At 46.1% G+C, this 26,803-nt stretch overlaps 1 protein-coding gene across 1 annotated transcript in view; it reads right to left on the reverse strand.

Annotated features, from left to right (window-relative positions):
• LRIG1 (leucine rich repeats and immunoglobulin like domains 1) overlaps window positions 1–26,803 on the reverse strand; it is a 92,387-nt gene that overhangs the window by 54,245 nt on the left and 11,339 nt on the right. Inside the window, 1 exon segment of the mRNA XM_066195632.1 lies at window positions 2,887–2,958. Within this exon segment, the coding sequence (XP_066051729.1) occupies window positions 2,887–2,958 (72 nt within the window).

A 26,803-nucleotide genomic window follows, 5' to 3' on the forward strand; every position in this document is an offset into this window, starting at 1 on the left:
ACACAAACGCTCTGGATGCTGAGGCAGAGGAGGAGGGAGGGGGGGCCACCCGTATAAAATATTTACAGTCCAGTTGCCAGGCTGGTGTCAAGCTGAAATGGAGCCTGCTCAAAAATAGCACAGCTCTCCAGAGCTTCCAGTGAAAGGCACTTTAGAAAATAAAAGGTGAGTTGTTTGGAGAGAAATTTTAGCGTGGTTACTACTTTCTTTGCTACCAATGAGCTTGGACAGCCTGAGAGCCATGAAACCACCAGCTTGGTGGATCCCATGATCCATACGACCTGAGGAAACCCCAGAAAGGATCACAGAACCTGCCCCACAGCAGCACCCTCCATCCATCCTTCTCAAGGAATGAGAATGGATGGACACCAGGGGATTGTCATCAGATGAAGCCACCAAAGGGGATGAGAGAAAGAACAAGTGCCCTGAAGGAAGGTAATGTCCCAGTCCAGCCCCTACCCTGAGCCCCCATCACTTATTTCAGAGCAAGTGGAATCACAGGGTTTTGCATCACTTCGAGCCACTAAATTTCATCCTACACAGACTTAAAACTTTTTTTAAGAGCTTCTCATATAAGCCACCAAAACAAACCACACAAACAACTGTCTAAACTGAGGGAAAGAAAAAAGTGCAGGATAAATTCTGCTGACTTTATCACAATCTCAGTAAAGCAAAGCAGGGCATTAGAAGATAAGGTATGAAGTTTAAATCTTTTGGTCTGAAAATATTTTCTTTTAATCAAGGGAAAACAGAATGTTTTCAAAATATACTACACTAATGATCCACATGGAGAGACACACACAGAGTTTTAAGCCTTGTGTAATGCTCAGGAACCACAGACAGCATGTTTGAAGCATCATGGGAGGTTTCAGGTCTTATCAATGCATCTATTATTTGGGGCAATCTCTTTCCCTGAGGGTGCCTTGGTTTGCCCAGCACAGCATGCACAGAGAAACACTGACTTGCTCTCGAGACATGCCGCAGCATGATGCTTACTTCATGAATGTTTGTAAAGTGCCTTAAAAAAATCCCTCAGAAAGAAGATGCTCTGACAACATAGAGGTGGTTCTCCTTGTGAAATGAAGTTTATTTCAGTGGTCTGTGGTTTAGCTGTTATTCAAAAGCAACCAAGATTAGCAGATAGAGCTTTTAATAGAGCTTCTCCCTCACACTTCCCAGAGCCTGCCTTCCAGGCTCTGCTCCAGACCTCTGCCTCCCCTCCAGTCTCCCATTTCTGACTGCTCCCTTTCCCTCCTACTCACTCATCTGCTCTCTCCCTGTTTCCTAACCCTGTCTTTCTGACACAGCAAGCAGCTCTTATCTACCCATTACTTTGTGGGCTGCATTACTTATCTCCCCCGAAACCCTGATACCTTTTTACAGCATTGAACTGTTCAGTGCAAGGCTTGCCCTGCTCTACACACATGCAGCACTTGGCTGAAGGGAATTCCCTCCCTGGGGAATCAGAAGCCACACACATTTTCCACCCCATGCTCCCTGAAGTCACACGCCTTCAGGCACTTCCATGAATAAAAGCTCTTGCTAAGCCACAGTCATGTTAGGATAATTCTAAAGTCTCACAGGATCAGGGCTGTAATTCTCTTCTTTAAGCACAGAGCAATTTAAGGCTTTCCACAGTTAAAAGAGAAGTTGAGAAAACACATCCTACAGGCAGTGTTCCACTGACCCACATCACTTTCTCTCTAAAGATGGGGAAGAGCTGATTTCAGAGCACTGCAGTCACTTCTGATATACATTCCTCACTTAATCATGTTTCCCAGCAAGTCCCCACTCTTCGTGTAAACAGAGGAGCCAGGGGCAATCAGGCCAGGAGAGAGATGCTACATTAATCCCCACAGTCCAATCCAGCAGGCATCAGTCAGGGAGAATTCCACTTTTTGCCTATTTAAGAATCTCAGGATCTGGCCCCTCCATGAGTCCCAGAGCCAACACTTAATGAAAACAGACAGAGGACAAGAGAAAATGCTTGATAGAGCACAGTATTGTTTCAGAAAGGAAATGTTTTTTCAGTTTCCCATGAGGCATCAGTAGCTCTTCAAACACAGCCCAAACCTCAAGTATGCCAGCGATTCACCAGGCAAACACGAGCTCATTACCTCAGCCCACCGCCTGCAATTGCTGTCACTCTCGTTTTTCAAACCCCAAAATCAGAGCTCCAGGAGTCCCTGTGAAGGGTTGACACTGCAGCCCCTCTCTGAGCGGAACTGCTGAGCCTCCACAGAGATCAGGAGTTTGGAAAACCTGCAGTTCCCTGAAACAGGTTTCTTTTACCAGCAAGGAGGGTCTGGCACAGCCACTCAGACCTTCACCAGCTTCTCTGTTCCCCACCAGAGCAGAAGACACCTCTGCCGGTTTAGTCTCTTCTAGTAAGACTTTCCACAGAACTTGTTCTCCAAAAGGAGCACAAATGTCTGAGAGAGGAGGAGACACAGTTAAGTGCTTTGTTACCCACTACACTACACCTTTGTTTCCTGGGAGATTTGGGCTAGGTTGGCATCAGGTATCACAATGCAGGCTGTTCTGCCTTGCTTCAGGGTTATGCTTTCAGCAAGGAGCTCTGTGTGTATGTTCAGGTGTGCTGAACTACTCCCTCCAAGCATTGCACAACACCGAGGAAGGCAAACTCCAATGATTTCCAATAACAGCTCTGCTGTTTTAATTGGGATGTTGTGTTCTGCTAATTGATTAGTTCAAAAAAAAGCAGCCCAGGAACAATATGGAGGGAAAAAACCTCCACGCCAATTCCAACCTGCTCATTCAACTTAGCTAAAGGAAGGGACTGTCTTAGGAAACTAGATATGATTTTCTCACAGCCCACAAGCAGCCCTGGCAAAATACAATTAAAACCTTTGAAGGAATACTTACACTTCCTGCAGGTTCGACAGCTCTGCAAAGGCAGAAGGATCAATCTCTGCCAACTTGTTGTAGCTCAGGTTTCTGTTAAAATAAAAGACAGTGGGATCAGCAAACTGCAGTCACCCTGCTTAGCAAAACAGAGTCATCTTAATTATTCTGGATTGCACTGGGAGGGTTTGGGGTTTGGGTTTTTTCAGAAGAGAACTTAAACGGGAGAGCAGTACTTTTCTGCTGAATAAATGAGTGAGTTTAGTTCCATGACAAAAATGTTATCTAGCTCTCCACAAGCTTCTTCCTCTTTTGCATTAGATTAGTGTGGTTTTAATTTGTCTTCATATTACACAATTACATTTATTATTCTACTATTGGTTATTCACAACCACAAAACTAATCACAGATGAATAGGATATTTCCTGACAAATTAAAGTCTGAACTGAAACAATCAACAAACCTTCCACTAAATATTTTATAGCTATATTCACACAGAGTATTTTTATACCACTGTGTGTTACACACAGAATACACATATATAGGTATGCAAACTTATTATGTATAAATATAAAACATATTCTACCTTTTCTAACAAGAGTATATAATTAGTCTATCACTAAGTGGTTGTTTTGGGGTTTTTTTAAATCAGTGAATACAGTTTTCAAGCCACACAGTAGTACACACTTTGGTCCTCAGCAATCCCAACCAACACTTTCCAACTGTCCAACAGCCCAAATCTAAACCTAAATCATATTCTAGCACTGATGGACGACAAAGGGGTTGTGCTGTATTATCTGAAAGCAGCCTGATCTGCCTCACAGGACATCGCTGACTGGAAACACATCCAGAGCTCAACAAGCTTCAGGAAGGGACACACTGCAAGGATTGCTAGGGACAGCAAACAGGCGAAATAATGCAAGTTAAGTGCCAACTCCAGAAACCACGAGCAAGAGCTTTGCCATGCTCTGCTGTGGCATCATACGGTGCAACAGCGGAGTCTTCCCTCCAAGATACGCACTCTCAGCACACCACACAGGACAGGTCAAACCTGCAGCGAGGGACTAACCAGGTCAATTAAGACCAAGTGATTAATGATGCAGAAAGTAACAAGCGCATTAATTACCATTCTGTATGCAGTGCTAGCATGTTTCTGTGAGTGTGTAATCTAAAGAGGGAGGAGGCAAATTGATGGGTGGTAGCAGAAAAGCAACCACAGTAAATTGTAAGGAAATTGTGAGGGGGACTTCTTTAATTTCACTTTGCTCCACACCCTGCTCTGGGATATTACCCTGGGTAAAATTCAACCCTCCTGCCTCCTCTGCAGGGAGGTTACACCCTCTTACTGCACCTCTGAACACAACCCAAAAGATTCATGGCCTGATTTTAGATAAGCCCTCAAACACTGAGCTGCTTATTCAAACCACCAAGCCAGTCTGACTAGAAAACTGGCCAATCTTCCCTGGTTTGGGCTTTTCTTTGCTTTAATTATGTGCCCACGGAAAGCAAGCAGGTCTGGAACCCCAACAGGAAAACAGGACCTAAGTCACCGAGGCACTACTGAGCTTTTACCAATGCTCCATGACCCAAGAGCTGAGGCACACACAAAGAAAAAGCTTCTGCCAGAAGAGCACGGATGGAAAAGATGGAAAATACCTGTTGAAGTGCTCACTCCGACACACTGCACTCTGATGCAGAGAGAAATCCAGGCTCACAGCAGCCTAACAGATACCAAGACTTGAAAGACTACAAAGCTCACCAACTTTGTGTGATTAGCGGGAAGTGATAAACACCTCTTTCAAGCTAAAAAGCAGATATTGATCACCTGCCCCCTTGTAATGCATTTATGGGAAGCCCTCAAAGCTTTGCCCCGCACCAGGGAATGATTTGATGGCTCTCACATCACACCATTCCCCATCATTTCGGCTCTGAAGACAGCTCCTTGCATCTTACCCAAAATGTTCAATTTTTTGCCAATACCTGCTGTGGAAGAATGCTCTACAAATCAACAACAAAAGCTTGCTCTTAACAGAGCCTAGAATTGAAGCTATACAGGAGTGCAAAACCTAACCAAGCATCTCAGTTTAAAATATGCTGTCCTGTAAGCCCCTACTGTCTTTTAAAACACTCAAGAGACCTTTAAATCAATACCAGCCTACAGCAGATATCCATTTCACTATGAACTCAAAGGCATTTATCTAAATAAAAGTCAAACTGCAGTTTAAACTCGGAGTGTGTTTGAAAGCCAAGTCCATATTCATAGCACAATTACGAATTAAAGTGCAATTTGCCCACAGATTACATTACTACTTTTTTTTTTTTTTTTAACCACACAGTAAGATCAGGTTGGAGCTTGTCCCTGCCTGATCTAGAGGCAAAAAGAGAAAATACAACAGGTAACATCCTACAGGCTCAGCACAATAAAGCCGACACAGAAATACGAGTGACAAACCAAAAGGGGGAAATACAGCCAGACATGACAGTGCACGAATCCATCTGTTTTCACGAATTTCTATTTTGCCTTTTACTGCAGCCAAACTTTACCTTTCTTCTGGTAATGTATTTCTCCTCAACACGTTCCTCTGCAATAGGCTAAGAGACTATTTTATGAAGCAAGAAACAAGAACACATGCACCAAAACTGATCATCCCTACACTTGCCAGAGGGGCCAGATCCCTGGCTGAGCCTGTGCTTAAGCGCTGAGTGATGCTGACATGAACCCCCGAAGTTCACAAGTGAAAAAAACAAAGATCTTCGTAAATTAAAGGATTTCACAGCCACAGTTCAACATCATCCAAAGCGACTTTCTGATTATTGCTGCTGCCACTCAGGACATTTGAACATCAAAGTCACTGCACAAATAGCTGGCTCTTCAGGTAGCACAGACAGATTTTGCTGCTCCAGCAACAGAAAGACTTTCCAACAGTTGCTGCAGAAATGCAGGTAAACTCCATCCTCGTGCCCACCAAAGTCTTCAGTTCTCCCCACCCTACTCACTCCAACCACCAAGTATCCTCGCCAAATGTACAATACACTGCTCAAAAATCAGTGGGGAAATGAAAGCTAATGGTACAGCCAGTACAAAATAAACAGGAGACTTGAAATTACATAGATATGCCAAAATAAAGTTTACTGAGTTTCCAGCACTAGCTGTATTTTAACTTATATTAAAATATCCAAGAATTTCTAGCCTGAAGCCTTAGCAATCAAAGGATGTGTTTCCCAGAACTCTGATCCCCTCACTAGGCAGTATTTGGCATGCCAGTCACAGCGTTTAAGTGAGAGAAAGAATTAACGTGCTCCAATAGATAGATCATTGGGACTGGGAGTCAGGAAACCTCTGTCTGTTCCTGGGTCTCTTAATCTCCTGCTGTGTGACCGGGTCATGTCACATCACCTCTCCAGAGCTTTTGTTTCCACAGCCACCCTTTGTCTGTCTTGTCTATTTAGACTGTAAATAAAATTGAGGTAGGTATTGTCTTGCTTTGCCTGATGCTGATGAAATGAGGCCTCAATCTTGGTTGGGCTCCAGTAATGCAAATAAAGAAGGGAACTCAAAACTTGAGGTCATGGGTGCACAGGATGCTCTCCCACCCCTGAGCGTGGGTCCCAAGTGTCCAGCAGTGAAGGAGGCACTCTAGGGGCTTTAATGTCCCCACCAGGGTGGCCTCTCTGAGCTGAGCAGACCAGCAGGGCAGGCTGACTGGAGCTGGAGCTGCCAAGCCTGGGGGCACAGCTGTCCCATCATTGAAGGCTGTCACATTTACTGTCCCTCTGTGGCACAGAATGCATTCCTTCTCGAGGATGATCCCCTTGGGATGATGCCACACAGTCACCCAATGGCTGAACAAATGGTTCTGGCATCAGTTTTCCAAAATGTCTTCCCCAAAGAAAGAGAGCCATCAACTCCCAACACCACAACCCTGTCCTTTCCCAAACCAGCACCTGTCCAACCCTCTGAGGTATCTCTCATCCTCACCATCTCTCCAAAGCCAGTTTATAAAGCATCACCTACAGTGTTTTATGCCAGTTCCAAGAGCCCATGTCTTTGGTGCATGTTCTGCCCATTTTCTGGCATCTACATGTGAGCCCAAATGTGGGACTGCCCACAAACTGCCCAGTGCCCTGGGCCTGCTTCTCTGCTTGGGTACGTGTTTCTGTTGAATTACCCATGGAAGGAAATTTTGATCCCTCCAAGGCAACTATGGAAAGAAAACAGAAGTCAAGTAATATAAATTCAGGACAAGAACCTGGGCTGTGAGCTCAGGGAAGCATCCTACAAAGGTTAGGAAGCTGGCAAAGGAGAAAGAGCAGAATCGCCAACCTGAGTGGCTCCTAACATTCAGATTGCTTCTTATGTATCAGCTTCTACTGAACAGGAAAAGTTGGTAGATGTTTTTAAACTTTATTCTGATTTTAATCTTTATTCTGACATGAGAAGTGCTCTGCATATTATTTATCCATTACAGCCTTCAAGTCTTCCTTGTATTGGCTAATCCAACAACGTAGGGTTTTCCCCTCCTGTCACTAAGATGCCCATGACTGGGCACTGAGAGCCTGTTAAATCAATATGGGAAGGACCCTGTTCTGTCTTTTCAGCCATTCCAGTGTCTAAATAAGAAAGCAGTGTTTGCCTTCAGTTGGCATTGTGAAAGTGGCACTGTGGATCACTGAACACTGCAGAGACTGAAATCAAAGTCTCGTTAAATAACTGGGTATGTTCAAACTACGTCTCAAAAGAAATAATGCTGCGACAGAGAGTCCTGCTTGCCAGTGAGGAGGGATCAGTCAGTTCTTTGATCTGTGAGAAGCCAAATCTGCCCTCTTGGGCAAGGTGCAGGGTAGACCAAGAGTTTATGGACAAGTTTTGGCTCTGCTTTGGGCCCTTGACCAGTGCAGAGAAAAGCCACCTCTCTGCTGAAAACAGACAAAGGAACAGAGACATATATGGCTCCTGGTCTCTGCTGACCATGACGATGGCTGAATTCTGTCCTGCAAGGTGAAAGTTTCCGACCCCTATGTCAAAACCATTTATCTGTCAGTGCAGAAGATTATGTGAAAAGCGTTTCTGCACCTTTTGATGACAGGCACTGGAGAGAAGGAGGATGGCTTGAAATTCTGTCACTGCCAACTGTGGCTTTCATTGAACACTTTGTCAACCGTTGTCATAACACAACTTTTCATTGCTCCTGCACAAAAGGGAGCCGTGGGCCCAGAACAATTGAGCCTTGCAGTAGAAATTCCTCTGGCTCATCTGTCGAAAGATAGCTGCCTAGTCTGCAGCTTACTGAATAGGCACCATCCTCTTCCCACATGTTTGTAGATGGCTTTACAGGGCTGGAATGGAGGCCCCATGCACACTTGAGTGGGTATGAAAAGCATGGCTGCAGTTAAATTAGCTTGGGGATGGGGGCCAGGGGAGCAAGAGAGGCAGCACACTGCCCATGCTAAAAGTGCACAGCTGGGCAGGAAGAAAGCATGCTCAAATGTCTCTTTTAAACAACCGTGTGAGGTGCCAGAAAGATGCCAGAGACCTTGTAAGCAGTGATAGATAAGCATTAATGCTGAAGCACAAACTCATCAGAGAGATTGCATGGATTCAGGTTGTTGTATGGACTGTCAGGACAGAAAGAAGTAGCTTTAGTCCATTTTTTGATTTCTGTGCACAGGACAGGTCCAAAGTTTACTCCCATGAGGCAAGAGCAGCCAAAGAGCTACTGCAGCCTCTTCTCATTAGACCTGTGCTCCAGTCCCTTCCTCTGGACATGCTCCAGCACCTCACTGTGTGTCCTGTAGTGAGGGGCCCAGAACTGAACCCAGGACTCAATGCATGGCCTCACCAGTGCTGAAGATGATCACTGGCCGAGTCCTGCTGGCCACACTATTGCTGGTACAAGCCAGAGTGCCACTGGCCTTCTTGGTCACCTGAGCACTCGCTAGGTCACGTTCAGACAGCTGTCAAGCAGCATCTCCTGGCCCTTTTTCAGCAGGCAGCTTTTCAGACACTATGCCCCAAGCTGAGCCCCTTGTGACTTCTGTTACAGGGTACCCTGAGTACAGCGTGCTGCCTACAAGTGCAAAGCATCCAGCTCCATTTCAGACTCTCAAATGGAGCACAGAAATGGCCCACACCAAGCACACGGGAGAGTTACCTCCTAGAAGGAGGTAAGAGCACCAAAACACAGGGCACCAGAGAGGTGGATGTCCTAAATTGCTGCTCTAAGTGCTTTGGAGAGAAAGGGACTCCACAGGACAAAGAGAGGCTACACAGCACCCACACGGGTGAAGCTGTGCCCCACCACTGAGAGATTCTGCCCATGGCTCAGCTGATGTGCTCATTCAGGCTTTACTTATGTCCTTGTTCAAATTAGCAGCAGCAGCAGCATATTGGCTTGGGTTAACAGCCTGCTCATATAAGGGGCTTTATGTGCAGGAGGGAGTCAACTTAAGGGCAGCCCTTAAGCTATAATATGAGCTAATTTGACAGTGAAGACAAACTTTGAGAGGTCATCCAGACACCAAGAAAACTGCACCATGAATCACTCTCAGTCATGACCAAGGATAGAGTCTAAAGGAAATTCCTGTAGCATGATCCCCAAAGAATTGATACCACACCGATTCCAGCGGATGCGTGCAGCCATTAATGCAAAGAACACTAATTAAAACCACACCACTGAGGAGTATTGTGCCAGACTACAATTTAACTTAGCACGTGGTTGGTATGGTCTGAGAAACTTGGGAATGATCTTACCTTCAAGTGACTTTCATCAGCCTTGGCCCTTCCTCCTGCTCTGCCACTCTGCACTCACAAGTTTGGGTGCACACAGATCACACATCTGGCCCAGATGTGACCCACCACAGCTGGGCAGCTCACACAAGGCCGTAAATGTCAGTATCTCTATCACTGTGGACTGCCAGACTCCAACAGGCAGCACAGGGTGAGCAGCCACACTCCCAGGGCTGAGGAAAGGCAGGAGTCCTTTGCAGGAGCACAGGGTAACACTGCAGGGGCTTCCACATCTCCCACACCAAGAATTTCTACAGGCTTATTGTCTCTTTCAACAGGGCAGTGTCAGGTTATTTTAGGCCCCGTTTGGCTTACACAAATGTGTTTTGACAAAACCTAGGACCCCATTTCCTCCTATTTTAATAACCTTAGCAAAACTCAAGTAGAGTTCTCGCCTGCTTTTTTCTTTTATTTTTCTTGGAAGATCATCTGCTCCAAACACCCCTAATTTTATTTCTGAGGACAGAAGGCTTAGATGCAACTTAATCTACATGATCACACATATATGCAAATACTCCATAACACATGTACAAATCACCTGGATAACTCAGGTACTCGTGGACCTCATGGGATGAGTCTGCACCATCACAAGAGACACGAGGACACTCATTTCACCAGAGCTTGATCCTGGCCCACTCAACAATTCTTCTCAGTATTCCAATTGCCCCACATTCCAAAAAAAGTAAAGTGAGATTTCGAGAAGTGAAGTAATTTGAAAGTCATCCAAGTGGTCTCAGTGGCAGGGGAAGGACTGGGAGCACCCTGTCCCTGCAGTGAGACCCCCCCTGTCCCAGCAGCACTGGGGCATGAACAGCCCCTCTGTTTCCTGGGGACATGCACAGCCCTTCCCAGCAGCTACTCATGGACTCAAACCAACAGAGGACAGCAGGGCAAAGGAAGCACGAATGACAAGGTATTCAACAATGCTTTTTCTGCTGCTGAGAAGAGCATTAGCCACAGGCACACAGCCTGCAGCCACTGAGGCTGCAAACCCTCCTGTTGGGGCCACACGTTCCCCTGCTCCCAACAGGACAGCCCAGTCAAAGGCAGCATTGTATGCACGGGATGCTGCAGGGGTTTGGGCAGGCAGGATTTAATTGCAGCAATCTTTATATTCGCCTCTTCTGTTAAGCTGCACTGCCTGAAGGAGCACAATCCTCTCCAAAACACGCTGAGGCATCAGCACTGAGGATTGAATCAAAGCAAAAACACATTTCAAAGGAGGCACGAGTATCTAAATAAGAATAACTATTTCATTTCATGTAAAGCAATCCTGCTTTGCCACCTGTGACAGGTAAGCAGTTAGAAGGAAAAGCAGGATGTGGAAGGTTTTTTAACCCACAAATAAAACTCCACCCATCATCTGCCCTGACACCCATAGTGTTTGTTCTGGATTTATTGCTTTAATTAACTACTGCCATGAGAAAGGCATATCCCTAAAAGAAAAACCCTGCAAGGTGGTTGCTCCACTGTACATGACCAAACTCACCTCTTTCTAACTTGACAGCAAGTTTCTTTCTTGGTGATTTTGCATCCACAAAGCAAAGCACACTGTGTCTAAAACCACTGAAGCCAGGGATGGATAGCTCAGCTCATAAACAAAATACTCACCAAACAAATTGCTCCTGCTTCCATCACTGCTGTGTTTCTTTGGTAAATCAATAAAGGTCATGACTTCTTTACTAACATTTTCAATTAAGGTTCCCCACTGTGTATTCAACATATTAAACCAATTTATTGAGGATTAACAACTATATAATTTACTATACATATCTACCTTAGAACTGCTCAGCCTCCATTAACAATAAGCTACACTGATAAATCAGCATTAAGTGCTATTTACAGTTTCAAAAATGGCTCTTTTTGCAAAGCAAATATTTTCATCTGAAAGTTGTGCAACTCTTCACAAGTGCTCACAGTAGATAAGCCATGTAAAACCTTTGGCTTTTTCAGATGTTTGGGAAGACCCACAGCAGCATGTTTGACTGCTGGCAATCAAACCCTCCCACCACATGACTTTGCAAAATCCAGCTGTGGGTTAGAAGTTGAGTGCAGAGAGAAGAGAGAGATAATTCAGAAATTCCTCAAACCCTGTTCAAGATTTCCATGATCTTAGAAAACTTCCAAGGTCAATCATTCAGTAATTCTGAATAAGCCATATTTCAAGATGTGTTTTCTCAGAGAGCACAGAACTGTAATGTGCTCTGCCCTCTTTGGGGATTCAAATGGTTTCAATCCCATCTGCAAGTGTTCCTGGTAAAATGGTATTTTTCCACTGCTCCAACACCACTTTTAATCAGAAATACTTAGTAAATGCACAACCTGGCACAACCCTCTGTGTGGCACTATCCAGCAGCACCACGTCTGCAATGCTGCACGCCAGGATGGGGGATCCCCAAGCCCTGCGGAAGAAATTCCAGCACACAGCTGGAATTACCCCCCTGCAGAGCCCCCTGTGAGTGAGATTTGGCCATGGCTGGCCCAGTGAAGCACTGGGCATGGCCCTGCCCAGGCAATCATTGATGGTGGGGCCAGGCACACAGCCCCCTCCCACTGTGTTTGCCCAGTGCTTGGCTCTCTCGTGCCACTTATTAATAGTTAATCAGGAAGGACGGAACTTCCCCCAAAAAACCTTGCATGCTTAGGAAGTGCAGAAAGGAAAATTTGTGCACTGGTTAAAACGAGTCAGGCAAAGAGTTGGGGGAAAAGTTTTAAAAGAAAAACCAGTGCCCACATTTTTCCTGCAGCTCAGGCATGGGGGTTCATTCTAGGCTTGCTCCAGCTTCTCCTGCACTTGACACTGCTTTTCACCCAAACAAAGGGGCTGCATCACCTCCTGCTCTCATACAGTGATGGCACCTAAGTGTTTTTAGAGGCTTTTCCCAGACAGAACCACCGCTGTCCTGTTCTTCCCCTGGCTGGCCACCACACACGGCTGTCTCACTGGTGGCTGCTCCTCCCCAGCCACTCAGGGCATGTGCTGTGCCGTCACGCAGGAAAACTCTCAGCACAGACTGACTGAGGTGAAGCTCTGCCTCCTTCGATGTGCTGCAGAGTTTCACAGGCCCAGGGAGCAGAGCCAGCACAGCCCACCCGGCTGCAGCAGGACAGGGGCAGTTGTCACCCCTTCCTGGCTCTGCTCCTCTCCTGCTCCTGGCAGCAGTGACTCCCACCTCACAGAACACCCAGGGCAACTCTGCAGCTTTGCACAGTGGAAATAAAGCCCTCTCTGATCCCAGCGGCAGCCCGAGTGGAATTACAGCGCTGGATTCCTTGCTGTGCCCACCATAAACTTACTCAGTTTGAAATCTACCAGAACAAGGACATTCCTGGCACTTTCCAGTGCCATGGGCTGAAACTGAGAGGCTGGCCAAATCCAAACATCTTGTGTGTGCAAAGGAATGATGTCTATAACCCCAAACCATCTCAAGGAGTAGTTACCCATGGGCTGTCTACGGCTGGCAGCGCTGTGTGGTGCAGGGCCAGCTCTAATCCCCCAGAGGTGTGAGGAACACATGGCAGACAGCTCTCCATTTCCAGTTTAAAAATAGTTCTTCTCTGTAATAAAGAACAGCATTTTGAGGGCAAAACCTGAAGATTTTAAGCTAAAGAAACCCTAAGCTGGCCATGCTGGCTGGAGGTGTGTGGTTTACACAAGCATCCACCCCCTTTCCTTTCGAGTAATCAATGTCCAATCATAATGCACTTCCACTCCAAGCACTTCTGTACTGCCAACAAAGCACCGAGCAATTTAATGGATTTCTAACCCCAAACTGGAAGCTGTACTACATCCAACTGATTCAATTTGTTCAGCCTTAGAGGAAGCCCCAGGAACAAAATGCTAGAAATAAAACCACATGCACTGATAACATTACAGAAATAGATACACCAAGAAGCAAATGTTCTGTCCCTTCTATCTGACCTCCAACTTGGTTTAATTGACCTTCAAGATGGAAAGACTGCACTTAAACAAACCATTTCCACCTAGATCAAGAGTAATAAAAATGTGCATGGGTGTGTAACTGTGTGTATGTGCTCTGTAAAAAGTACTTTCCTACCTCGATGTTACACATCAGGGTCAGCTGTCAAACTTTTTTGGCATAACTCCTCTATTGGTTTTTGCCACTGGGACAGCAGCAATGTCAAAGCACACGGAGCTGAAGCTCAAGTCTCTGCCCAAGGAATGCAACGAAGTCATTGAGGGAACAATGAAACCTTTTGCTGTTTTACATGCCAACCTTGATGTTCCTTACATACAGCAGAATCTCACATGTGTACATTCATGTTTAAATAACTTGCACATGTACATGACCTTAACCATGTACATTTACAGACACAAAGGCAGGTCTAAACACACATACCCATGCATATATGCATGAGGCAATACATTGACAGTGATGTCCACAGCTAGAAAGGCTTTATCAGGGGAATTTGGGACAGCTGTACAACTTACGACTAAGTTGCGAAGAGCGCTAGTAAAAAATCTTTATTGCACTCTGCCCCGGCATATAATGTCACATCTTTTACAGAAGCACTATTTTAAAAATCTTTGAGAGCTTTACAGTTTTTATTGGTGCTGTTTTTCAGCTCCTTCCACTTACAAAGCCAGATTTCTGTATTAGTGCAACTCAAGACTGCAGAAAGTCTCAAAAGGAAAAAAAGTTATAGGCAATTAAACTTTAGGAAGTTCTTCAAATGAGCTTGCTCTTCCCCAAGTCTGCTATCTCAGAACTACACAGGATTAAAAGTCAGTCCTTATTTCTAGTGGCTGCAGTTTTTCACTCTTCAGGTCTCTTAAACTTTCAGGAGTCCTGGGCAAACAGGGCTCCAGGCAGAGCCAAGGGGAAGCAGCTGCTCATGAGCCCACTCCTGCTCCCCACCTTTGTGCTGGGGGGCACTGGAGCTGAGTTTGAACCCTGCATTAGCATCAGTCAGGCACCAAAGCTGAGCACACAATTCTCTTTCAGATCAGAAAGGTATTTTTTCATCTACTTCAAAGGGCTCTGATGTGCTTTGCTGGATGGATGCCTTGATTTATTATTCAATGAACTCCCTCGGATTTGCACAGTTTCCCAGCTAAAAGCATCACAGCTAATTCAAAGGGAATGTAGATGTTTAAGGTTCAGTCAAAGAACAAACTTTCCCTTCTATAGATTTTTATCCTTTCCACGTTGCAGAGGGGAGGGGAACACGTCCCAATTCTTTTGCTACGAGAAACAATAAAGAACACACTCTCCTGCAAAATTGCTGGACTCAAAAGGTACTTGGATAAATTAATTTCTTCTTTTAACTATTATTAGATTATTATTGGAATCATACCGCTCATCTTGGCATTTCAGATGAGATTTTTTGTTGTAACTATCTTAGTTTCTGCCCACCAGAGGATGTGTATTTGTCACAGGAGCTCCAGTCCCAGCTCCAAGGACAGGGAACCCCTTCACCTGAAAAGATACTGCAGGCAAGCAACAAATTCTGCAGGAAGATGTTTAAAAGGCAGACAGGTCCTTCCCTCTTGCTTTGAGCCCACCTCACTCAGGCATAATCCAAAGTAGATGCCATCTTAAACTTACCTAATGGCCTCTCAAAATATTTTTTTAAAGTTCCATAATGAAACTCCATGTGGGTGGCCACCTGGCTGCCCTGAAAATAGAAAAGCTAACACTGCATTTTGGCCAGGAACAGAAATACCCTTTCCCTCTCAGGAGTGGTCCTTGTGAGCCCAGGCACCGTGCCAGGGGCTCACCATTCACTACAGGACCTGAAGTTCTCACAGGGCTAAGGGCTCCTTGGCTTCACACCAACTCCTGCTCCAAAACCTGATTATTTGGGAAACATGAATGCAGAAGGTGCTCCCCAGGGTTTGTTACTGCACCATGGGGGACACAGGTGCACTCACTCCTTGGAGAATTCAAACCATGTCCTTTTGAGGGTGGACAGATTAATCTCTATGAAAATAATAAAGAAATGTCACCATTTTGAGGAAATCAGAGAAAGAATAGTTAGGGCTTGTGGAAAGCACTGGTGCTCTAAGTACAGACAGCAGAAGGAAAAAAGTGCAGCAATTCACATGAAAAGATAAAGAAATCCTGAGATGAACCATGATGGAGAAGCCAAAAAACCCCACAAGAGGGGACATGGGAGAGATCTAAGTGAGCAAGCCCAGGGAGACCAGAGGGTGACAGCACCTCACATGGCTGAAAAACCACAGGAAAGAATCCCTGTGCAATTCATCACCACATCTGTGCAGCCGTGAAGAGCAGAGAGCTGCAGCAAACTGTGACCTGCCTGAAGGAGAAAAACTTCCTCAGTGCTTCCCAAACCTGGGCATTGCCAGGAGCAGGACAGGGAGCACATGCTGTGCACACTCCCTATTGCCAGCCTGGCCAGGCTTCAGCAATGCCACATTAAAAACCACATTTTCCTCAATTTGTCACAGCAAGTGAGGTATGAAATAAAAAAAAAAAACACACCCTCCAGATCTTCCAAACCCTTCAAGTCTTTGCACACCAATCAAAATTGTGTAAAAATAAATTGCAAAGCATTTTATAGGGGGAAAATAACTCTACTGCAAGTGGAAACACAATCTTGCTTTTCTCTAGCAAAACCTACAGGAAATGGCTCTGCAAAAGTTAACTAAGTGATACTGAACCTTCTCCAGAGTGTTGTATAGGAAGTAACTGCAAAAATGACTGCCCAATTTAACCTTTTGTCCAGACTGCACTACAGAGGTACCTGGCTGATGTTAACAATCCTCTGGTGTATTCTCTAGAACCGCAGCAGAGAGAGCAGCTTATCTCACACATGCTCACCCTTGCCACGGCACAAAGCCCAGGCAGCCAACTGCTGATGGAAAACAGCATTTTACAATTTTCCCTTTCTCTGGCCAGCAATTGGTTTTTAGTTTGTTTTTTTTAAAGATGTGGCGCAAAAAGCAGAGCAGATGCTTGCATGTCCTGCATTCAGACCAGTGCCAGGCTGGCAGTGCTGACACACCAAAGGTGTCCCATCCCTCTGCACATCTGCCAGACATCCAGCCCTTTGTTAGAGATCTCAGTGTGATACTGGAGTATTTATGGGTGGAACCGTTTTTAGCACCCATCACTAACACTCACTGAGCTTCTCTCCCTTTACTCACCACCACCACCACCCCAGGAAAGGCTGCAGCAAGCACCAGAAAAGGATCTTTTCTCCCAAGGCATCTCAGGAGCAGCACATCTGCCAAGGAACCTGGTGTCAGGTTTGCCTGGACCTCTGCAATCACACAATTCCACAAACTGAGCCAAGCTGCCGTCCCCATCCTTTCTCCCCCACCATCCACACGCTCCAGAGTGGAGAAGGTGCTGCTGCAAACACAGGAAACAAGTCTGGGTTTTAGCCTTCACTCCTTTTAGTTGAAAAGGAGGAACTACAGCTCTACACATGCATATATACATCCACATCCACAAATATATATATAAACACACACATCTACTGAATTCCCAACATCTCATTCACTCTTCACTTTGCATTAAATACACTGTATTGAGGAAGGAAAGAAGAAAAAAAAAATCTAAGAAACCAAGGCTTTTCCATATCCCCACAAAGCTTGGGTCCTGTGTAATTGCTTTAACCAGGACAGAGCTTCAAGAGCTGCAGAATACTGCTTGATCACATTAGCCAGCAGGAAACCATTTCATGCTCTTTTTTTCAGCAAATTTGACACCACCACCAAAGTTGCTCCAAGACACATAAAAAACACACCAAAAAAACCACACCCAGAGTGGAGAGAGCCAAAAAAATCAGTCTAGAGCAAGGGAGGCTCACAATAAAATGCCCCCCCATGGAATGACACTGAATTCAATACACTGAAACAACCACTGGGAGGGAAGCCAGTACACAGGAATATTGCAATCAGCCTCGGGAATTCGCTCTAGTAGGTTGTTTCGTTTCCTTCAGCCCCACACTTACGTCAAGTCACGTGAATACAATTACATAAACTGCACCTTTTCCATGAACACCTTCACTGCGATAAAGGTTCTCATTTTGCTCCACATAAAAACGCTCTCCACAGGTTTATAAGCTTTAATTGCTATGAGAACCCATAAAAAGTGCCCAAATAAGTCTATTTAATGGTTACACATTAACCATCATACACCTCCAGGCTTGTGTTATCCACCTATTTGCTAAATCAATAAACTGCTTGTAGGCAAACTTTTGAAAAACATTGCTGCTGCTGAAAACTGTTCCGTTTCTGTTTACTAGTAACTTCATAAAACTGAAAACTCCTACATATATCTGAATTTTTCTCTTTAGTTCTTGTAGGGGAAAAAAAGCAAGCTGGGTTTCAGCAAAGAATCAACCTCAAATATCTCTCTTGTACTTGAATTTGGATGCTGGCCCATAAGGCAATTCAAGAGCAGTACAAATCCAGGATGGGAAGGACTTGGATCAAGAGAAATACATGAGAGTGTGTGTGTCTGCAGAGACAGAGCTCCTCTGAACCCGAGAAGAACAAGGAAACATCCTAAGCCTGGACAGCCAGGAGCAGGAAAGCTGTTCACATGAGCAGGACAAATAGGAAGCATTAGCAAGGGGTTCTAGGACAGCAAAATCCCAAAAAACTTATTGGCAATTAAAATTAAGGGCATTGCACTCAGTGGATTCACCCCTTTACCTTCACCTGCCCCTGGGTGCAGACACGCTGGTGGGTGGGATAGCACCAAATGAACACAGCCTTACCACAACAGCCACTTCAGGAAAGTCTACCTGGAAAAGCTCTTGCAATGCAACCCCAGCACCCCCTGCCTCCTCCGGGACTGGGAGAGGGCGAGCCAGACTGGGCCGAGCAGCCTGACTGTGATAAAGTGTCGATCAAATCTAACTATTTCATAAAGTTTCTGGTACGCCCAGCCAGCTTCAACAGTCTCTGCACTTTGCTGTGAAATCCCTAGGATATTTATGAAAAGCTGGCAAATGGCTCCTTAGACACCTTCCCCCCAGTCTCTTAATAAGTAACACTCAGTCTGAAATCCAGAGATGCACTCTAAAATCCCAGTGTGGCTTTCTTCTCCAAGCACTCTAAAATCCCAGTGTGGCTTTCTTCTCCAAGAACTCCCTGAGTACTCTCAGCACAGGCACCAGAGCCCCACACTCTGTGGCTTGGATCCCTATGGAGAAGGGATGGTTCTATGGATGGGACCCTGAGCAACCTGGTCTAGTGGGTGGCTTCCTTACACGGGCCAAAGGGATTGGAATTAGATAGGTTTTAAAAGCCCTTCCAAGCCAAGCCTTTCTGTGATTCCAACGCTTCCATGGCTCTGGAGATGGATAACACATCAGTGTTTCCCTGAGCAGCCTCCCAGCCCATCTGCAGAGCCACTTGCAGGGGGGGCAGACAGACAGCAGGCACTTCGCACCTCCCCACCATAAACCTGCCCAGAGCAATTCTCCAGCCCCGCTCCAGCTGGGAACACACTGCGGCCTCATTTATAGCGCCAGAGCTGCGAGGGCAGCGGGCGGCTGGCCCCAGCTCTGAGCAGAGAGAAGCCAAAGCCCTCCAAGAGCAGAGGAAATGCAAACGCAGGGGGCTCACACTACCTGCCCCCCCGCCTGCGCCCATCTTAAAAATTAATCCCAACTGTAAAATCTGGAGTGCAGCCTGTATTTCAGGCCGAATAATAAGGCGAGGCCCTTACAAATAAGGAATCACTTACTATTCAGAGGGAGGGGAAATTATAAAGGTTATTTAAATTAAAAACAAGCCACACAAATAAATAAACCTCACTGTCTTGCACCCCCACCAGCCTCACGCTGCCTGCCTGCACCGCACATGTTATCTGCAACCCGCAGGGAAAACCGTGCCCTGCACTGTCCGTGCTGTTTCACAATCTGCTCGCTCTGAACCTTACACCGCGGCAGCAATTAAACAAACATTTCCTCCTTCTTCGGGATTTCCCCCTGCCCCATCCAGAGCTCGGCTCCAAAGTCCAGCCGAGCAGCGGGCACGGGATCGAGGTGGAGCAGCCAGCTCGCTCCCCACCTCCTCCAGCAGCCCCCAAAAGCAGCCAAGGGATGGCTGGTGGTGGGGATGGAGCACACGGATGCCCTTGCACTGGGAAAAGCAGGAGGAAAGCTGGGGTGGGCAGGTGTCCATTGGAGCCTCTCACAAAAAAACCCAGAAAACAGGAGAGGGTCTCTGTGAAAACCCCAAGCATCCATCCCACTGCTCCACTGAGAGAGAATAAACGCAGCAAAGCCACTGAATCTCCCCATTCCTCATTTTTGCACGATCAGTGGGGGAAACTTGTTTGTAGCCACGCTCAGAGAAGAGCAAGACCGTGGGTGTCTGTCCTCTTCCCCAGTAAGTTTAAAACTGGAATAAGACCAGAGGGCTGGGAAGGGTAAGGGAGCTCATGCCAGGCTGCAGAACCAGGGGCAGGCAAGGGAGGGAGAGCAGCCAAGGGCCAGCACAAAGCCTTCGCCCTTGGGTGGCCTTCGCCCATCACTGCAGAACAGAGGAGCCCCCCCCACTCCCAAAACACAGCCAAGGTGGGAAGGGAGGGCAGCAATAATACACAATCCAGAGATCACAGGAACACTCCGCAGAAGTCAGTTAAAACCTTAGTCAGCCCTGGAGACGCAAATCCTCAGAAAACCAGACTTCTTGTGCCCATCTTCGTGCACATTACTGAGGTTACAAGTAACTGCAGCAGAAAAATTCCATGAGAAGTTTTCTCTTAAGTTGTCCACATTACCAAACAGGTTTATGTTACAAATTTGGAGTTTATCTTCCTTGGAAAACGCTGGTCATAGAAGGCAACCAGCAAAGTGAGAGCATGATTTAAACCGAGGGGCTAAACACTGGGGAACAAAGTCAGGTTGGTTGAATTTTTGTGTGGTTGCTGCTATTTAATGGCAATGCCTCATTAAAATGTGGGATAAAGGAAGCTTTTGTTAATGACCTCCTCTTTCCCTCCCTCACGTCCCTTCCCCTCAGGGTTTTGAGATCACGTATAAAACACATCCCCAGGCTCCTCAAGGGATTTCTTTTTTTTTTTTTTTCCCAGCAAAGCCAAGGCTGACAAAACTTGACATTCCTGAAATGTTTAAATGGGGAAAGAGAGAGAAACAGCATTTTTTTCAAACCCACTTTATGTACCAGAGACAAGCAAAAATTGGCCCTGGGCCAAAAGAACCCCCCCCCCCCCCAAAAAAAAAAAAATTCAAAAATATTTGCAAGATCATCTTAAATACTCCCAATGCTCCTGACAGAAAAGTCCCCAGCTGCACAGTGGGGACTGAATACTGCGCATTCCTGGAGGGAGCTGTGGAGCAGGGAGACAGAACCGACAAGGCACCACACAGAGCTGCCAGTCTGTCCCCAAGCACTCCATGGGGACAATGCCACCAGCCACGGCATCGCTCAGGCTCTGCGGGGAAGCCTCCAAGCAGGTGGGAACCCTAAAAAAACCCCAAAACCCACATCCCTGGGACTTGGTAATGAGCTTGGGATTTGGAAGCCAGGCTAATGAAGAGGCAAGAGCCAGGATATCCAATTTCTGCCAAACACCAGGAAAAGCACACTGCTATCAGTAGCCATTATATTAATTAATTCATACATCAGCCTGTTTTGTAGCTTTTTCCAGGCTGGGATTTCACTTTCCTGATGCCGAGGGACAGGACTGGGCAAGGGAAAGGGTGCAGATGGAGCACTAGAGCTTGCAATAAAACCACTGAAGGTGATACAAACCAGATGTGGACGGTAACCCCATGTGTTCCGAGAGGTGTTACAGCTCCATACGTCAGACACAGCATGTCAAACACTCCAGAGCAAGCACCCACAGAGCCAAAACACACCCAGGAGTGGGGAGCATTCCAAGGGGTGCAGAAGGGGTTAACAGGAACCCACCGAGCTCCACTGGCCAATTATCCTTCCTCAGTTTACTAGCACAGAAATCTGGGCATCAAAGAGGACCACAGTGTTCCACTTGTGCAGTAAACTCCTTTCACCAACATCACTTCACACTTTCTAGAGTGCAAAGTTCGTGCTGATATTGTTGGCTTTCTTGCTCCCCTGCTTTTTGGCACCATCCCTCCTTCTTGGCTGTTCATTAATATGCAATCAGTACATTAAAGGCTTCGTTCCACAGGCCCAGCCAGGCTGCAACAGCCTTTTCCAGCAAGTGCTGTCTTGTGCAAATGCATTTAGGTGCTCCCAAACAGTCAAAATTAAAACCCCAAGCCCTATATTCCCACCAGGTGGGTTTTACAGAACGAGGAATTATCACCATCAGTGCCAAGAGTGTCTAGAGAAAACCTGGAAACCATACTGAATTCACTCATTATGCTTTACTCCTCCATGCACCGGTTACACCACTGGTTTTGCACCATTTACAGACTGACTGATCGTAGCTTCATGGCAAAGGCTGCCTGAACACACTGGCAATGAGAAAGTTTCCACCATTTGCACTTGAATGATGAATCACTGGGATGCTGTGAACAACCTTCCAAAAAATACCACCTGTTTTTTTCAGCTATCCACTAATCTTCCAGATTTGAGCAGGAAGCAGGACAGCCCTACCTCATTTACCATCACTGTGGCTGCATGGAAAACCGTGTCACCATAGATCAAAATAATCCCTGCTCTTTTGGGAGCATTTTCTGAAGGGCTCTGCTCCCCACATGCCTCACTCCTACCAGCTCCATCACCGAGCAACACTCATTTCAACCGGGAAACCATCTCAGCTCAAGTCCCCCTGTAGCTCTCTACAAATACAACCCATCAGCTGCCGGCTAACAAGCTCCTCAGTTCAACACTTTGTGTTTCCTTCACAGCCTCCTCTTCTGCCCCTGGGCTTGACCATTTCAGCCTCTGGTCCAGCCCTGTCCCCTCCAGGCCCATCCAGCATCACCTCCTGCCCTGCTGTCCAAACAGGCACAGAAAACTTACCCCAGCCTTCCATAATCTATTATTAAATCCTGTCTTATTTTTCTTCCCTAGGAGACTAAACATAGGCTCTTAGCTCAATATAAAACTAAGTACAAGCTCAAAACAGATCAAACACAGTTTAATTGCAAGGAGTACCAGAAAAAGCACTCTGGTCATTTTAAGCCCCACTAATAAGTTTCTGTCCCAGTTTTTCAAGAGTTGCTTATTATGGAGATGAGCCCAAGTGGAAAATCAAAATCAAGTATCCCTGAACTCTGCAGGAAGGTTTATCTGAGTTTGGGGCCATATCTGCACAAATGCAGCCAAATAACATTTTTCCATTACTTTTTATCACTATTGTTTCGTGTTCTCCCCCATGAGCACAAGGTCCCATCAAAATTTCTCCACACAGCCCCAAGTCCCATAAATTGTTGGAAATCTGGACTTACATCAGTGGGATTACAGGAAAACAGACAAATGAGCACATGCTGGATGGAAAGGGGACAACACAGCACTTTCAAACTGGAGAGTATTTTTCATTTATAAATAGTTTACATTTTTTGGATCCAGGGGCGGACAACCCGCTCAGTCTGTCCCGAAACCAAAGAAATATCATGTGTGAGCACTAACCACAGTGTAGCAAAGATAATAAACAACAGACAGGCAGCCATATGCAACGAGACTGGTGTTTTTGGTATGGGAGGCAAATTAAAAGGAGAAGAAACGCCAAATCCAGAAACCTAATCACACCTAAAGGACCTATTAAATTCCAGGGGGACCCCTGACTGGCTGCAGGAGGAACGTCCAGCTCCCTGCACCCCACTGTACTACTGCTTTTGGGTCTCAGACCATCATCCTGGCACAAGAGAAGGCCAAACCCAGGCACCTGCAGCAAGGGAGGACAAAATGATGTCCAGGTGCTCTGAGCAGGCAGGTGCACAGGACAACACAGAGTGGCACAGGAGTCCTGGGGCAATCCTCTGGGTTAATGTGCACGGCCACAGCTCCAGTTCTCATCCAAGGCAGACCCGGTGCGCTCCTCTAAATTACACAGGAAATAACTACAAGAAACAGGAACCTAAAACGCACCCTGCACCTTGCAAACAGGCACCATGTTTGCAAATGTAATCTTAGGGGGTATGAAAACAACAGCTTGTACTCAGCAGCAGGCAAGCAAGGGCTGCTATGGGCAAAGGTTTGCTGGGCTCCCTCTGAAGTCTCCAGCCTCCTGGACTTCACCATGAGAACTGACTGAGCTGGACTGCAAACCTCCTACACCAGCCTCTGCCTTCTCAGCAAACAAAGCTGAAATGAGTGCTGAGATCTGTATTATCCAGGCTTTTACAAATGTTTTTGGTATTACATTAAACAATATCCTTATATCCCACAGAAGAGACGAGTCTTAAAAGGAAGTGGGACAACTCTGCTTGCCAAGCTGAGAAACCTGGATTTGGAGCATCTCTATTGAAATCAGCCAGCCAAGACCAATTTGATGTGTTTTATTACTGCAAGGAATTCCACAAATATGCTGGCAACTTTTAAGCATCAGTGAGGGGTTCCTAGGTAGGAAAAAACCTCCTTAAAAATACTCACTTTCCAGATTTTGCAAACATTTACCAGATGTAAATTCATGGGCAATTCATCTGCCATGACAAGTGTGTAGACAACAAATCTAGCAGAGGAGGCTGAGCACTCACCTCTGTCATGAGTGAAAGTCGACAACCAGATATGCCCGGCTGAGCAAAGGTTTGTTTTCAATTATATTTTCAAATTCTTCTAACAATAACTGTGTGGCGTCTGGCACCAACACATCTGAGCCTTTGAAGTGGTTCTTGACTTTGACCGGAAAAAGGGGGAGGGCAGAAAAGGAAATCAATCAGCAATTTCAGTCTGAGTCAAACCTCTCCTCTGAAGAGAAGAGGTTAATACCAAAATCCCCCAGCACCATGAATGGGCTCACAAAAACAACAACCAGAAGGAAACTAAAACAAAATCTACACTTGGGCCAAAATAGCAACGGGGCTGCTCTGGGGTTTCACCTTTAGAAACAAGGTTATGAGATACACGAGTCAGTGGTCCCCAACACAGGAGTCTTCCTGCCTTGGGTGGTGTGACATCCACATCCCCTTCCTGGTCACACCTAATAGAGAGCTCATGGCAAGAGACATCCAGTGCATAAAATCAATGTTTGGAGCATCCATAACAGACCACAGCAGCAACAGGGATGCTGCAGAGCACAAACTATGGGGTGCTGGTGGCCACACAACCAAATCACCTCTAGAAGAACATGCAGAGAAGAACATTCCCAGGAGCATTTAGTAGGTTTGCAGTGCCTGCAGGTACAGGAGTTGCCACACACCCTAATTTCCCTTTCTTTTAAGTATCTAAACTCCTTTTCAGATTTAAATGACACTAAGATCGCTGGGGAAGTCAGCGCAAGAACAGGGAAAACCTCAGTTTTAAAATCTGTATCTTTTTTTATCTGGTTTATTCAAAATAAGCACAGCTGCGGTTTAAGAACAAGGTGGCAGAGCACAGCAGTTCTCAAGACTGGGAATGGTGGTTTTGGTCAGAATGATGATAATTTAAAGAGGGATAAAAATGCTTTATTCATTTTTCCTAACCCATGCCCAAGTCCTACCAACTCTTTCTTAGGTCAGGCAGTTTCTGGAAACATTTTCTAGCTCAAAACATTTGCAGAATTTCAAGAATTTGCTCCGCAAATCTTGAGGCTGCTTTGTTCAGGAATGCTTGACATGTGGGCAAAGGGAAACCAAAACTTTCCTTGAATGCTGCAGAAAACTTTAAACCCTGCCCAAGATGAATAAATGCAAGAGTCGAAACTCTGAAGGAAGTGTGGGTTTTCTGCTGCATTTCAAATATCACCCTGAACCCATTCTTCCAGGAGGGGAACGTGGCTGTGCCAGGACAGCCAGGCTGATGGCCTCCATGGGCTCTCCTCAAAGCAGGGCTGGAGATAGGAATGAATAAATAAAACAGGCTTCCAGATCATTTTCGTGGCCTTTACAGAGATGATCATGCTGTGAAAAAGCTCTGGGCAGAAAGTTTCTTCTTCCAGACAGGATCCACCCACATCCCAATGCCCCCACAAAGGACAAGCCACACTTGGGCTTCTGCTTGCAGGGCTCCTGGGACAGTGCTTGACTTGTCCTCTGGAAAAACCCAGTGCATTGCATGAAACTGAGAAAACCAAACCTCTGGCTGATCCATAAAGCCTAATGTTTATAGGATTACACTAGGTGAGACAGATATTCATTGCTTTAATTACAGGGCCATTTTCAGGCTGAGGAGTCTCTCCAAAGGCAAGGCCCAGCTCCTGCCTGTATCAGCTTGGCAATTATTCCTGCCCTGCTTCCCAACAGGACACCACGAGGTGAGGGCTGCAGGGATGCTTTCAGCTGAGGGACACCAGTGTTGTGGCAATGGGCTAAATGCAGAGCAAGGGTGGAAAGCAACCACAGTGACAGGCTGGGCAAGGGCCAAAGAGCCACGTATTGCCCCAAAACACCATCAAATATTACACACAGGTGTGGTTCACCTTGGCTTGAAAGCCTTCAGTGGAAGTGGCCACAGTGAATGCTGAAGGAGCCAGGAACAGAAGGCCTGGCTTGTCCCCTGCCTCTGCCCCCACAGACCAGACCAAAAGGGCATCCTGCAACCCCTTCCCAACACCACGGGAATGCCAAGAGAAGGACCAGCTCTGCTCTTCCACATTTGGCACAGTCAGGTGGCTCCAAAGCCACTCAAACAAGTCAAGAGGAATTGTGCATTTCAAACCTAAAAAGCAGGAAAACCATCAAAGGGCTTTTTTGGTTGTGACAGACTATAACCTCCTCAAAATATTTCAATGCACATTTTCAATTCACTCCCAGTCTCATGAGGGCTGTTGCTGTTACTGTCTATCTCACAGCCATGTTCAGGAAAATGACTTCCCTGAGGACTGGAAATTTCCCTGCCACCAGCCCAGGGAGCCTGCAGGGATGGGATGGGATGGGAGATAAGTGGTGGTCTAAAGGGAGATCTGGGCAATAAATGCACCCTGCAATGGCAATAGAGACTGCTTTACAACCAGCAGTCAGAATTACTCAGGAAACCATAGAGGAAGCAATTGGAACTTGTTGGACAGGGAAACTTCCCCATTTTGTTTCCAAATGCACGGGCCTGTAAGTCTGTGTTGAATTCCTCTTCTTTTAACCATGCATCTCACAAACAAAGCAACGTTA

This window comes from Chamaea fasciata, unplaced genomic scaffold (genome assembly GCF_029207755.1).
Source record: "Chamaea fasciata isolate MVZ Bird 193981 ecotype frontalis unplaced genomic scaffold, bChaFas1.0.hap1 SCAF_13, whole genome shotgun sequence".
In the NCBI taxonomy this organism is placed as follows: domain Eukaryota; kingdom Metazoa; phylum Chordata; class Aves; order Passeriformes; family Sylviidae; genus Chamaea; species Chamaea fasciata.